Source organism: Bos indicus, chromosome 8, assembly GCF_029378745.1.
Source record: "Bos indicus isolate NIAB-ARS_2022 breed Sahiwal x Tharparkar chromosome 8, NIAB-ARS_B.indTharparkar_mat_pri_1.0, whole genome shotgun sequence".
Taxonomy (NCBI): Eukaryota; Metazoa; Chordata; class Mammalia; order Artiodactyla; family Bovidae; genus Bos; species Bos indicus.
In genome coordinates, this window is record NC_091767.1 from 30,027,052 (window position 1) to 30,040,702 (window position 13,651).

Here is a 13,651-nt window from a genome sequence, read left to right on the forward strand (position 1 = left end):
TTTCCTACAGCAGAAATGAGATTGATTTACTGTGGCCTTTCATTACTCTCCAAAGATTTAAAAGAGACCACTCTTCTAGCAGCAGGTTTTAAATGCATTCGGTTTAAAGTACTCAGTGATGAATGAAAAGAAAAATCAAGGGGTACATGAAATAAAGGTAATCAATCATTTTATATTAGCTAGGAGAAATTCAAAATTAGAAAGGCAATGGTTTTAGTCTGAGAGAGTTCTTTTAAACATACCCCTTAGCTTTTAATATACATGACCCCTTAAGAATAAATATTGTCACCAGGTACATTCTTCAGTTTATTGGCGACTGTTTTATAAAGATTTATCCTTTTAGGTTATGAAAAGTATTGATGTGCATTGTCGAGTGCTATTTTTTTCTTAGAAAAGAACTTTAATATAGCCTATATAAATTAGAGTTAACAATAAATTTAAAATTGTTGAATAATTTTGACTATCTTTTAAATAATCTTTCCACACAGGACACTAAAGCAGAGCTTTCAGTGTAGTTATTTCTAACGTACAAGGACACTGGCTTCTTAAATTGAATGAAAATATTAAAATTAACCCTGTACTCCACTGGTAAGAGTAATATGTTCATTTTGGCAGATCTGAATACTAAAAGCATATGCTTTTATAACCATTAACTTGGTAAACATGCAGTTGTTATTAGTAATTATACATCTCTGTGCTCCTTTTTATAATGATTATTACTGATCAATACTGGTTGCTAACTGCCTTGAAATAGTAGTTTCTTCTGACATAGGAATTTCACTGCTGTTATAAATGTGTTATCTCATTTGAATCTGAAAAATAAAATCACACAGTCATAAAGAATATTTCAAAAATATTTCTTTAAACCAATTGAGTATTTTCAATTAAAAACAGCCCTCTAGTTAGTTATAATCATTAGCTCATGCAGGCTGATCAGAACTTTGAAATTTTCCTCTATCTCTTAACTCAATCTTGAGTGTTGTTCAAGGTCTGGAACCAGATTCTCTTTGGAATGATTGATTTATTTAATGCATTCACTATTGGCATGGGGGAAATCTTAAAATCAGAACTTCAATTGGAACTTCATTTTTCTTTAACTTTTCTGTTGGAAGATGGTGTCATGGCTTGAAGAACTCATGGGTCTCTGGCAAATTGAACTCTTTAGTCTTTGCTGAAAAATATCTTTTTACCTTTTCAGAAGTGTCAGGGACCTCTTCTCTGGCTTAACTTCATAGAAGTTTAGTAAAATGTGGTGTTTCCTTTCTGCCTTATACTTCCTAAATACACTGTGCACATTCATTATGATAGGCAATGAAGCAACTACATTTCCCAAGTTTCATCTCCCTAGGAAAATGGTAATTATATAGCAGAGTGTTGGGTATTGCTTAGAAAATACAGAAATTATTGTATTTTTGTATAAATCTAGACTAACAATTTTAGTATAAACAGTGAGTATGAGACTGCTTCCTTGAATTAGCACCGCTTTCTAATCTGATCAGCCTCATAATGAGCTTGCTATATTGCAGGTCTTTTTTCTTTGTTATCCTGGAAAGTTTGGTAATGTAAAAGAATCAGTTAATTTGGTGGTCACTATTATACTTGAGTGTGAGGTAATTATAAAAGTTTAAATCCTTACTATCATACATCAATACAACATATTTAAAAAACCCTTATTGCAGGTTAGAAATAAAAGTTTGTAGCTAAGAAGCTTCTTGTTTGGAAACAAAGGTTTACTATTGGAACCAGCTACTAAGAGTTTTGATATAGATTTGAGATGGAGCAAATGGAAGGTCACTTTTACCTTCCCTGAAACAATGAACTCAAGTGATCTCTAGTTTATAGGATACAAGGCTTATTTTCATATCTCAAAATTATAATCTCATTATATATGCTTATTATTAGAGCTTATTAATAATGCTACTTATTAATGAGTCAGTGGCCTAATCAGCTCAAGTCCTTCCATTACTTCTCAGTTGCATGGATTTTTTTGGTGCCCTGGCTTCCGCACGTTACATCTCTTGCATGGCTGTATGATGCTCTTATTTCAGTTTCAATCACTGGGCTAGTTTCTATCAAAATATTTTCAACACTTTTCTTGATCTAATTGTAAAACTAGAATTTGAAAGGACTTCTTGTTACGCTGAAAATTTCTGTTCTATCTTATGGCCTTTTTAAGACAATGCCTCTATAGGATTTTTTTTTTTTTTATTTATCTAAGATATTCATTGAAATCTCTTTATAATATTTGTCCTGACAAATGGCATAGCCAAAGCTAGGTATATGAAAACTTCTGGCAAGGTAGTCTTTTATTAAAGGCAAGCAATTGAAAGGCCATGAGTGGACTATCAACAAACTTTTCAATAAAGTCAGGAAGCAGGCTATCAACACTTGGGCTGTTCTTATTGTGTCTGTTATCATAATTGACAGCTTGACGTAAAACCCTATCACATGACTTCTGGGTAGGTATGTAAATGGATAAGAGGTCACTTTTCACATATGCTAGCTGGAAAGGAAACACATTTAGAGGAAGTTTCACTCAAAATAATGACTATGCAAATGTTTAGCTTTTTGGCTAGTTCTTAAAAAAAAAAAAAAAGAAACCTTCCAAAGTCTGCTTTTATCATTCATTGATTCATTCACTTACTGGTTATGAAATGTTAATATCCAGATAAATTATTCTAGATAGCATAAAAATAAAATTATGTTTACTGTAATCTTAAATTTCAGTCAACACAATCACAAAGGGAAAATTGTCTTTTCTGAAAATTTTAACTTTAGAACCTTTAAGTAGAATCAGGGGGAAATAGGAAATTATAAAAATTTATAATTATGGACATTTTAGCCTTAAAAATTTTTGAGCTGTACATGAAAAATAGGGTAGGAAAAGAACAATGACGAGCAAACTGGTATGGTGGGTGGGAAAGGGATTAGGAGTCAGGAGGTGTGGTTTTAGTGTTGACATGGCAGGACATGTCTAGGCTTGGACAAGCCTTGAAACCTTCTGTCCTGTGTTCTTATCTTGGAAAGAGAAAATGAAGAGGTTGAACTATAGGATCTCCAAGTTCCCTTGAAACCTTAAATTTTGCAGGTGAAAGTAGCCTCCACTTAAACATAAAAAAAACTTTCTAGTTCTTACAATTTATCAGTAGTGTTTATTTAGCTCATGAACTAGGCATACCCATTTAACTTAACTCTACCATGTTTATTAAATATTCAAGAAGCACAAGCTTCAGGAAGTAATATTAGATGTGACTTTAAGGTACCAGGATGACCTGGAATATCTTTTTCATTTTTATATGTTTATAAGTTCCACCTATATCATAATTTTATCTTGACCATTTTGCTTGTTCACTGAGACTATACCCTTTTCCTTCAGAGTCATTTTATCTACTCTCTGGGAGATAATTAATAAAATAAAAATCAATCTAAGAGTTTAGAAAGTATGGAAAGTGGAAAGTATGAATTTTCAAGGATTAATATTTTTAAGCACCCCACCCCAAAAGCACCTCCACACACCAAAAATCTATTTCTTTTTCTTTTTCCGGGGCTATCCGGAAAAATGAAGAAACCTAAAAAAACATAAAATACACCTTTCAAGATTCTGTCTTGAGGGTCCCTGTAAGGTTGGAAAATAAAAAGTGAAAAGATAAATTTGCCTGTGTTGATTATTCTGTTTACAGTTTAATGGTTTACTGGTTCAACTGAGAGCTGTTGTCATCATAAGAGACTGTTAGTACATGGGCCTATTTGCTGAGTCCAGCAAAGTAGAACGTTTTCTTACCTTCTTTCTCTTGTTCCCAAAGCTAATTGCCAGGCATTTACAAAAGCTCCTGTTAATAACAATGGAGCGCCTTCATGTGAATAAACAGACTCTTATTCTGAAATCACAGGCAATGCTGATTCTACCTACGTGAATATCTGAGTGCTCTGTAGGCTAGGACAAGATCCAGATCTTAGGTGTTTCCCCTTAGGCAGATTTTTCTGAAGGAAGCTAGATGGTCTCCATCCTTATTTTTCTGGAACTCATTTGAGTTAGACTTAGAATGAGGTTCTCATTCCAGAGCCTTTAGGGAACGTCATCCTAAGAACATCTGCAGTGAAAACTTGACCTTGCCTTCTTTTTAAGTTGTTTGGACTTCTTCAGCCCCATCTCTTCAGTCATAGCTTTTTTAAAGGAGAATATTAACTTCTTTACCTTACCTTCTGTTTTTTTTTTTTGGAAATCTGGGCATAATTATTTTAATATAAAATTTTCCTTAATTTTCTAAACAATTTAATTTCATGTTTGTGGGTACATATAAATTGAAGAATTTAAATTTTATCTGTGTATTTATGTAAGAATATGCATACAATCAAATCTGTCAAAGGGTCTATATTGTTACAAATGTAAGAGTTGCTACAAACATACAACTTCAACTAAATTTCTAAACTACTTTGCTCCTGCTGTTTTAAATTTGGTTACTATCGGGGGCAGGGGGTGGGGGGAAGTATCCTCCTATTTTTTGAGGAAAAATTATTGGAAAAATCACTAGGGTATTATTGAAACCTTGCAGAAAAAATTTATGTTAATGAAAGGCATATATTTAAGTACCACTTAAAAATTTTAATTAAAAGGTAATTGATAGCTAAATTACATAACACCAACTCTCTCACAGGACAGAAATTGAGGATTCAGAACCCTAAATTCAAATAAGATTATTACCTATCATTTTAAACATTTAAAGCCTAATATAAAATCCATTTTGGTTAGGAATTCTGAATCATACTAACACCAACAATATTTAACTTTTCCAAAAAGAAGCTTAAATACACTTAATATTAACTTTTCATCAGCTGAGAATCTGTTCAAAATTTGCTGAGTCAGAACTATCATATTCAAACAAGATTCTTAGAAACTGATTTTGTTAGGAATTAGCATCATGGAAATTTTCAGTGAATATGCAGTTTCTATTTTAATTATTTTGTTCAATCATGAAGTTTATTAAGTATTAATTGAAGGATGCTTTATGCAAAAGGAAGTTAATAAAAGAAAAAAATGAAGAGAAAGGCTCTTCATTAAGTTACCTGGCTTAAGTAGGTTATAACATATAAACAGGTATAAATATTTCTCCTCAGAAATTTTTGGAAATGTTGATAATGCCAGCCCACAATCTAAATAGCTAAATAAGTTTAAGTTGTATTTTATATTTTCAGTAACTGAAGGGAAGTCAACACTAATTAATATCCTACCCATTTCTTTGTCATTTAGGTTATTATTAAATATGTTCAGTGGTTGTTTTTTGTTTATTTAAGCATAATTGTCTGTTTGGAAGAAGATATTTTGTTCTCATGTACCTTAAATCTGGTTGAAAGTGAAGAGCTGTAGCGAGGTTTAATCCTTTTGAGGCTACTGCTGGGAAAGAAACACCTAAGACTATGTTGATTTTTTTTGTTGTTGTTGTTCAAGTTTTATATTTTCATATTTATTTTTATTTTTTTTAAAATAATTTTTAACATTTTTAAATTTCAGGTATACACTATGTTGATTTTAAGTGTTCAACAGGTGGTCAAAGATAGCCTAGTGGACATTTTGTAGGAATAATAAACAGAAACAAGCAAAAAACTAGCAACATGAACATCAAAAAAACTGATTTACATGTGCATTCTTCCAAGGAGACAGTAGTGTTCCCAGTTGGCTGAGAACAAGCCAACCAGTGAGTGATGCTTAGGTTCACTTGGCTTGGTGAAGCTAGCTTCTCTTTCTGAAAATTTTTCCAGTGTAATCTGAGAGGCTCATAGAAACTAACCTGAAATTAATTATTAGCAGGATTATGTAATTCTAAATATACCCCTCCGTTCTTCAGAATATCTAACTGACTCAAAATTAGGACTAGAGCAGAATCTATGAGTGGAGAAGGCACCCCACTCCAGTACTCTTGCCTGGAAAATCCCATGGACGGAGGAGCCTGGGAGGCTGCAGTCCATGGGGTCGTGAAGAGTCGGACACGACTGAGCAACTTCCCTTTCACTTTTCACTTTCATGCATTGGAGGAGGAAATGGCAACCCACTCCAGTATTCTTACCTGGAGAATCCCAGGGACAGGGGAGCCTGGTGGGCTGCCGTCTATGGGGTCACACAGAGTCGGACATGACTGAAGTGACCTAGCAGCAGCAGAATAATCTATGAGTGGTCCTTAAGATAATTGTTATACAAAGCCAAACACCTTCAACTGTTTTTAGATTGTTTTCCTAGTATTGCTTGAAAAGAATGCACTTTGAAGGAGGCAAGTGACTCTTACTGAAAAAAAATTTTTTTCAAATTGCCTAATTACATTGCATTTCTGATTAAATGCTCCATGTTGAGAACTTTTAAAACATCATAAAATTTTGTTCTGTTTGATTTAAAATGAATCAAGTAAACATTTTCTCCTTTACGCAGGCATTAAGATCCATTTTAAGAATATTTTTCATTATAATTTAATTTCTTTCCTGATGTATGGCTTATTATGAAATATATCCTAAGCAAATTTTACATATCTTTTAACTGTCTACATTAAGTGAACTATTTCAGCTTTTTAACTAAGTAATTATTTATGTGATTAATTAAAGTTCTTTAATGTATATAATTACTTTTACCTGAAATCTCGATATAATTAAAATGCATGTTTGGGGAATTTTAGATGGTAACTTTGAGCCTCAGAGAGCTGTAGAAAAATAAGCAAAACCAAATATTCTCAAACTGTAGAATCACTATTATAGTATGTAGAAACTAGTCTTAAAGGGAAAGGTTCTTAATAGCCTTTTTTTTTTTTTTTTTGCCATACTGTTATCAGAAAGGATTAAAGTAACTTATCATAAGTTTAAAGGGACTTTGGCTCCAATCATCATCTTCTAGAAATTCTTACTGAAAAGCAGCACGCCAGGTTTAGTGGATTGCTGTGAATAAGTCCTCTTTTCAGTGCGAGATTCAGTTAATTTACAGCATAGCTATCTACAGATTAAAAACCATGATTTTCCAGTGTTTTTGTTCCCCCCAAAGCCAGATAAGTTTACTTTCTTAAGCATAAAAATAAGCAATATATCTTTTCAATAAATCTGCTAGCACTGTAGGGCAGCTGTTAACCAAACAGAGCTGGATAGGGTTACTGGAACAACCTCTGAAGGGCAGAGCTGATGATTTGGAGAGCTGGGAAGAATTTGTTTCAGCTAGTATTCAGTGCATTCCTCACTCTATTCAAATGTGGTAAAGGATTTCCAATGCCATTACTCTGAGTTTAAAATAAAGTAGAAACTAAATAAAGTATCAACTCTTTATGGAAAAAAAAAATTGCCAGTTTGAGTAAAATTAGTAAATATCTAAAACTGAATCCCTTGATGCTTCTAAACATAACTTAGGGGAAATGTTTATAAAGTGGGGCCTTTCTCCTCTAAACTGCATGTCTTCTGTGTTTTGCAAACTGCATGCTTAAAGTTATTGATTATTTTACTCAGTGCAGATGATTTGGTATGTTATATATTTTTAAAAGCTTAAAAATTTTTTTCTAAGATATATCTCTCTCTATTGAACATTAACGTTTGCTTTTATTTCAGCTCATTTTGTAATCTAATTAATGTCTAATTGTTATGTTCTAAGCACTTATTTCTCTTGTATGCTTTAATTAATAGAGAAGCATATTGCAATAGCTTTTTCTGAAATATATTCTAGGAATTTTGCTTTTCAGAGTAAGGTTTTCTTTGCCTTTTTTTTTTTTTTTTTTTTAAGTTGCCTCTTGGGAAAATAAGGTTAATGCCATGTACAGTACTAGTTTGCATGTGTTCATTTAAATACTAAAAACTGTAGTACTGCTCGATCCATATCTGACTGCTAGGTTTCAATTGACAGCTGAGGATTTGTGACTGGACCATGAATCAAAACGGCAGGCATTTATACCCCAGTACCAGTGAGGATACATTGGGAATTACTTGGCAAAGGTAACATTTTAATTATTTCCAACCCTACACTTACACCTAAAAATTACATGAGCTACAGTGTTTGTTTCTAACTAGCTTTATGGAAAGTATATATTAAAATTTTAGTTGTTTTAGCTATACCATTCCTCTTTCCCTACCCTCTTCCTCCTTATTTCTTATTGAGATATAACTTCAAATTAATAGGAGACTAGAGCAAATAGTAATTAATGATTGGAATTTCTGAGCACTGTCAGATGTTGTCAACAGTTTATAATATTGGTGAGGGTGGGGTGGGGAGGGGGAGGAGGTTATTTGACACTTAGATTTAGGACCTGAAAATTGAAATCATAGTTTTAGGGAAGACTTTTCAGCTATCTGAGGGTAAAATATTGGCTTTTCCCATTATAGATTTTTCTTATTTCAGCTCTTTTTCTTTACTCTTAACTTTAAATCATTTTAGACTCATTTACTCCCTTCTCAAAGGAGGAAAGATAAAATAATGTTCAGATTAGTCAATTTAACTTTATTAGCAACACTCATGAATTTCGGTGTGGGTGTGGGGGGAGGTGGGGATTGTTGGAATCAACAGCTAGAGAAGGAATTTGGTTTAAAAAAAATTTAACTTCTGTTTGTACCTTGATGTGAATCACTGAGAATTGATGTGGTTGGCTGAGAAGATCACTCTAAAATTTCATTTTTGAAAGTAGTTTTGATAGTGTCTCATTCATTGGTTTTAGAAAGTAGGTCATGCTAATTCAACTTCTTATGAATTATTTCAGTAAAGAACAAATTGTGTTAAATTGACAAATTAAATGATTAAAATTCATGATATAATCATATGTAATGAGATAAAAATTTACAGAAGACTGAGGTAATCCCATAAGGAGTTCAACAAAAGTAGAGCCAACATAATTTTCCATCTCCTCTCTGATTGTCATCTTCTCTTTACTGAGCATCCCTATGTTAAAAGTACATTCTCTAGTATTGGTTGTAAAAGCATCTTCATATGCTTGATAGGAAAAAAAGAGTAGAGTTTCAAAGAATGAAATTAATAAAATTTCTACTTTTTACTCCGGTAAAAATTAAGAAAATTAGTTAGATTCTGTTTTAAAAGCTTGTTGACTTTTTTTAATTCACTGTCTGAAATGAATGCCATATGACTTTTCCTCTTTTTAGAAACTAGCTTAACATCCACTTTAAAATGTATACATTTTTACCTTTTTGATATTTTTTCCATGAAGCTTATATTATTCGTCCATTTGGGGAAAAAATACAATGTATACTTAGAAAGAAAAGATACACTCAGTGAAAGAAGATAAACTATTTATTTATTTAAATAGTCTTTGTTAGTATTTTAGAAGTTGATTTGACTTGGTAACACAGTGTTTGGATATAATTTTATTTATCCTTACATTCCATGTTCTGTTGGTTGGCTAAATGGCCCATTTCTACATATAAACCTTACTGTATTTAGAAAAAGTTGCAAGTTAGATGGCAAGTGCCTGTGTTTTTTTAATGTGGATGTAGCTGTGTGAGTTTCCAAATCTGTGGGTTGCTGACTGACATTTACTTATCTAAAACTGGGTAGTATTGCTAAAGTACATTAAAGTGAAATGAGGGTATAAATTGCTGGAGACTTAAAATGTAACTGCACCTGGGTCCTAGTAATGTTTCAACTCAAAAACTGATGTTCCCAAAAAGAAAAGGTGAGTGGACAATGAATCATCGCAGAACACAGGGACTGGAGTGAATTAGTATGATGACCAAACTCATTTCTTAAGAGAGCTTTATTCATCTTACACATCACCTTCTTGGTGAAAAGTTGGTGTGGTCATCAGCTTCAGGTCATAATCACTCAGGAAAAAAACCAAGTCATTTAAGATTTTATTTTTTCTCTCCAAAATAATTTTTGGGGATTAGTAGATAATGATATGTAGAATGGCCTTAATGCTTCAAAAAGCTTGACAAGTGTAGTTGGTTTGTTTCTTCCCTTTTTATCATGATTCAGGGGATGCATAATTGATTATAGCAGGGGAAACGTTCATACATTCAACAGGTATTTATTGAAATGCTGTGGTGGGCAGTCCCAGACACTACATGACTGATACACACCCTCGCCATTCTTAAAATAAGTACCCTACAGTTCAGAATAAATGAACTCAAAGGAGACAGCAGCTTGCTTTGCTTTATTATACTTATCCAAAATAGGCACAAGTAGAGTCTGTATTTGATCATACACATAGGCCATGTCTGTGGCACAGCATATGCATAATTTATGCATGGTTTATAATATGCGTCTTGCAGTTATTTATGAAGCATAATAGTTTTTTTTTCTGAAAAACGATATCAAAAAAAATCAGAAATGTCTGTAATGCTGTTACTTTTAAAGTAGATAACAGACATCTAAAATCTTCAGGCCATTCCTACAACTTTCGAAGGATCTGAATAAATTAAATCATTTGCCTCTGTCCTAATGGAAGAAAGAAAATATCAGGTTATTTTTGTTGTGGATCCCTGGAGACTTTGCAGTAGCAGAGGACGAGGCAAAGAAAGTGTTTGGTTTTATTTTGATTGCTGTTTGCTGCCATTATCTTCTTGGTATAATCACTGTCCATGGTCACCTCCTTGTGCCCGTCCATGTGCCCGTCCTTCTGTAGAGGTGTTTCCATGTCAAAGGCAATTTCTTCCTCGAGACTGAAAATGTAAGTGCCCAGGGAGCTATGCGAGCATAAATCAAAGCTGGAAGATTTCCTCCATCCTCTTCTCTCTCCATGCATCCCCCAATCCCAGTGTATAAACATTCCCTTCAGAACTGAAGCTGACTCCTTTGGAAAGTTTTCACAGACTTATTAAGTTGCAACCCTGAAGGTGTTTTGTTGTTTTGACATTAGAATTTTGAGAGCTGTGTGTGTGTGTGTGTGTGTGTTGCTTGCATCTTGAAAATGTGATTTTTTCCCCCCTAACTCAAAGGTCAGGTACTGCAGTTAACCCAGAGTGAAATCCCTTGGCAGAGTGCTCACTTCTGCATGAGTCCGGAGGGGCTCAGCTCTTAGCAGGGTAATAGGTGATGAGTTGCTTATGCTGTTCATGAGAGTACTGTTGTGTCTATGCTTTGTCCTCTGATATGGACAAATTACACTGTTACATCTGTGAGTTATGTGGGTATAAACAAATACAGCAGTTAACTCCCTAACTGGCTTGCTTTCTTGAAGCTATAGCCAGAACATAGCTTGTACTATCAAATATGAAAGAGCAATATATTTGAATGAACAAGAAAGCCACAGGACAATCCAAGAATAATATAAACAAAAGTTATTTTAAAACATTGGAGGGAGTACTTTATGCAAAAGAGAAACTGGATTTATTGTTTCAGTCCCTCTTTTCCCCCTTCACCTCTTTCAAGAAAAGGCAAAGCCACAAGTGAGTGGCTGTATGTGTCTGATGGCTTCTATAAACATAGCAGCAGCCTTCAGATGGCTAAAATAAACATGTGCGTGTTACTGAAGGATATGTTTACACAAACCATTTGCTCAGCCTCTGAAATAATGAATAAATGAAGATTTTACTGAAATAATTGGTGGGATTTTTGTGTTTCTGCTGATGCCATAATTGAATGGCACCGAAGAGACTTTTATCAGCTATTTTCCATGTTACACGTGTTAGCAGTTCCTTTCTATGAGTTGAATACTTCATTCTGTAGTGACTTTACACATGTTTTTGTAAGAAATTGTCGTTTATTACTGCAATTCTAGAGAGTTGCTTGATTTCCCAGGAGAAATTTAGCAGCCAGTAAAGATTATTTGGATCTGATTGGTCAGGAGAAGGAGGGCAAAAAGGAAGGAATAATAGCATTCATTTCATACATTTAAGTCTATTTGCAAAACCCTCTCCTCAAACGTGTACCATTTTCATTGCTTCATCCTTTAAACATTTCTTTGTAAAATATGTCCTCAATGACCTAAGAATGAATATTTAAACAAAATAATTTTCACTATTGTGTTGCAAATTATGTTTGTATGTAAAATATACATATGCATATAACATGTATGCATGAATGGTGTGCATGTACATGCACATGTATGCATGGGTGGGGTGTGTGTGTATACATGTGTCATGTACAAACATATGACATGTGTGTGATGCTGGTGGTGTGTGTACTGGCTTTAACACCAAAAACATTTTAGTGTATTGGGATATAGCTGATTAACAATCTTGTGAACAGTTTCAGGTAAACAGTGAGGGGACTTAAGGATACATATACATGTATCCATTCTCCCCCAAACCCCTGTCCTGGCTTTAGGTAATGTTAAGAGTTAACTTGTATTTCCACATTAGCTGTAGACCATCCCTACAAATTCACCAGCTTAGCATTTCCTGCTTTCAGTTTGTTATCTTGACACATAACTACAGTACAACAGCTGGGTTGTTCCTGGAGTTCCTGGGGGGGAGCTTTATTCTCAGAGTGCTGAATTTCCTTTTCAGCTGTCAGCTCTAACGTGTATTCAAAATGTTCAACTTTTTACACACCATTCTGGGTCCCTAGCACCACTCTGGGACTATGATAGAAATGCTGATAAGGAGGTGGCTGAATGGGAGAATCCGGTTCAAGGAGGGGAATTTGCAAAAGCCAAAATCGCACATGACCATTGTTTGGGAGCTAGAGCTGCTAACTACTGTTGCTCTTTGTATTTGGATATTCTATTTAAAAGAATTACTACTACGTTTTCATGAAAATTATTTGCACCTATTAGGAACCCAAAAATTAAAGTGTGAGCATTCTTAAAAATAATCTTGATCTGGTGTTTATACACACACAGTTATCTGTAATCTGGCTGTTGAAAAATACATTGGGGATTTGTTGCAGTTTTGCCTAACTTTCTCCATTTGTAAAGAAAGATTTGCACAACACAACGTTTCCTTTTTATCTAGGAAACTCTTCAGAAGACTTCCTAAGAAATTAATTGTATTCCAGCCAGACTTGCATGCTGCCATCCCACAGGAAATGGGTCAGCAATCCATTAAGATGCCATTAGATAATCTAATTTGGAACTTAATCTCTAAATTAACCATGCTCCATACTTGAAGCATACTTGAGAGAAAGAAAAAAAGTTTACGTTTGAATCGATAGGGGAGCCGAAGCGTGAAGAAGGCTGTTTGTTTTTTCTGTAGCTGTGGTCACGTCTCAAGCCGTCTGGTAACCAGGAGAAACCAGACATGATGTAATTCCAGATTGAACTTGAACTTCAGGGACTTAGGATAGGGGAACAATGGACCGTAGGAATCAATAATGTCCATTTTCCACATGATTATGTTTGGAGCTTTACGTTAACCTTCATGGGAGAAGCAGCAGGATCTGCAGTGTGACTGAAATGGGATGACCAGAGACAAGATGTCAGAGGAAAGAAAACAACTTTTTCCACGATATTTTCTGAGCAGCACTGCAGATTCCAGCAGGATTAGAAAAGTTCCCGCTCTGCAGTAAACGAGTGGCCTGTTCAGAGCACTCTTTGTTCGCTTAGGTAGGACAAACTTAATCTTACGTTTCCTGTCAGATGATTTTTGGCTGCACTAGGGGAGAGGGAGGAGCATGATGCAGAAAATTCCCAAATGTCAACCTTGCTGATTAACCCTTTGCGATGAAAGAAGTACATTAAACACCTACTTTATTTGAAGATGTTTAATGGAAAGTGCCGTATTTACATATATATTAATTCCCCAAGAA

General features: G+C 34.2%; 1 protein-coding gene across 12 annotated transcripts in view; it reads left to right on the forward strand.

Moving 5' to 3' along the window:
* The window catches only part of NFIB (nuclear factor I B), a 257,801-nt gene that overhangs the window by 229,858 nt on the left and 14,292 nt on the right, over positions 1 to 13,651 (forward strand). For 5 of the 12 annotated variants that reach the window (XR_011568030.1, XM_070794542.1, XM_019965916.2 and 2 more), the window contains one exon: positions 7,862 to 7,950. The exons of 5 other annotated variants lie outside the window; for them this stretch is intronic. Coding sequence is in view for 6 of the 7 variants with exons in the window: in XM_070794542.1 (XP_070650643.1) it covers positions 7,862 to 7,950 (89 nt within the window). In the remaining variant the exon portion in view is untranslated. Of the gene's footprint in view, positions 1 to 488; positions 7,834 to 7,861; positions 7,951 to 13,651 lie in introns of those variants that run through there. 2 more of the 12 variants (XM_019965918.2, XM_070794544.1) reach the window with 1 other exon arrangement.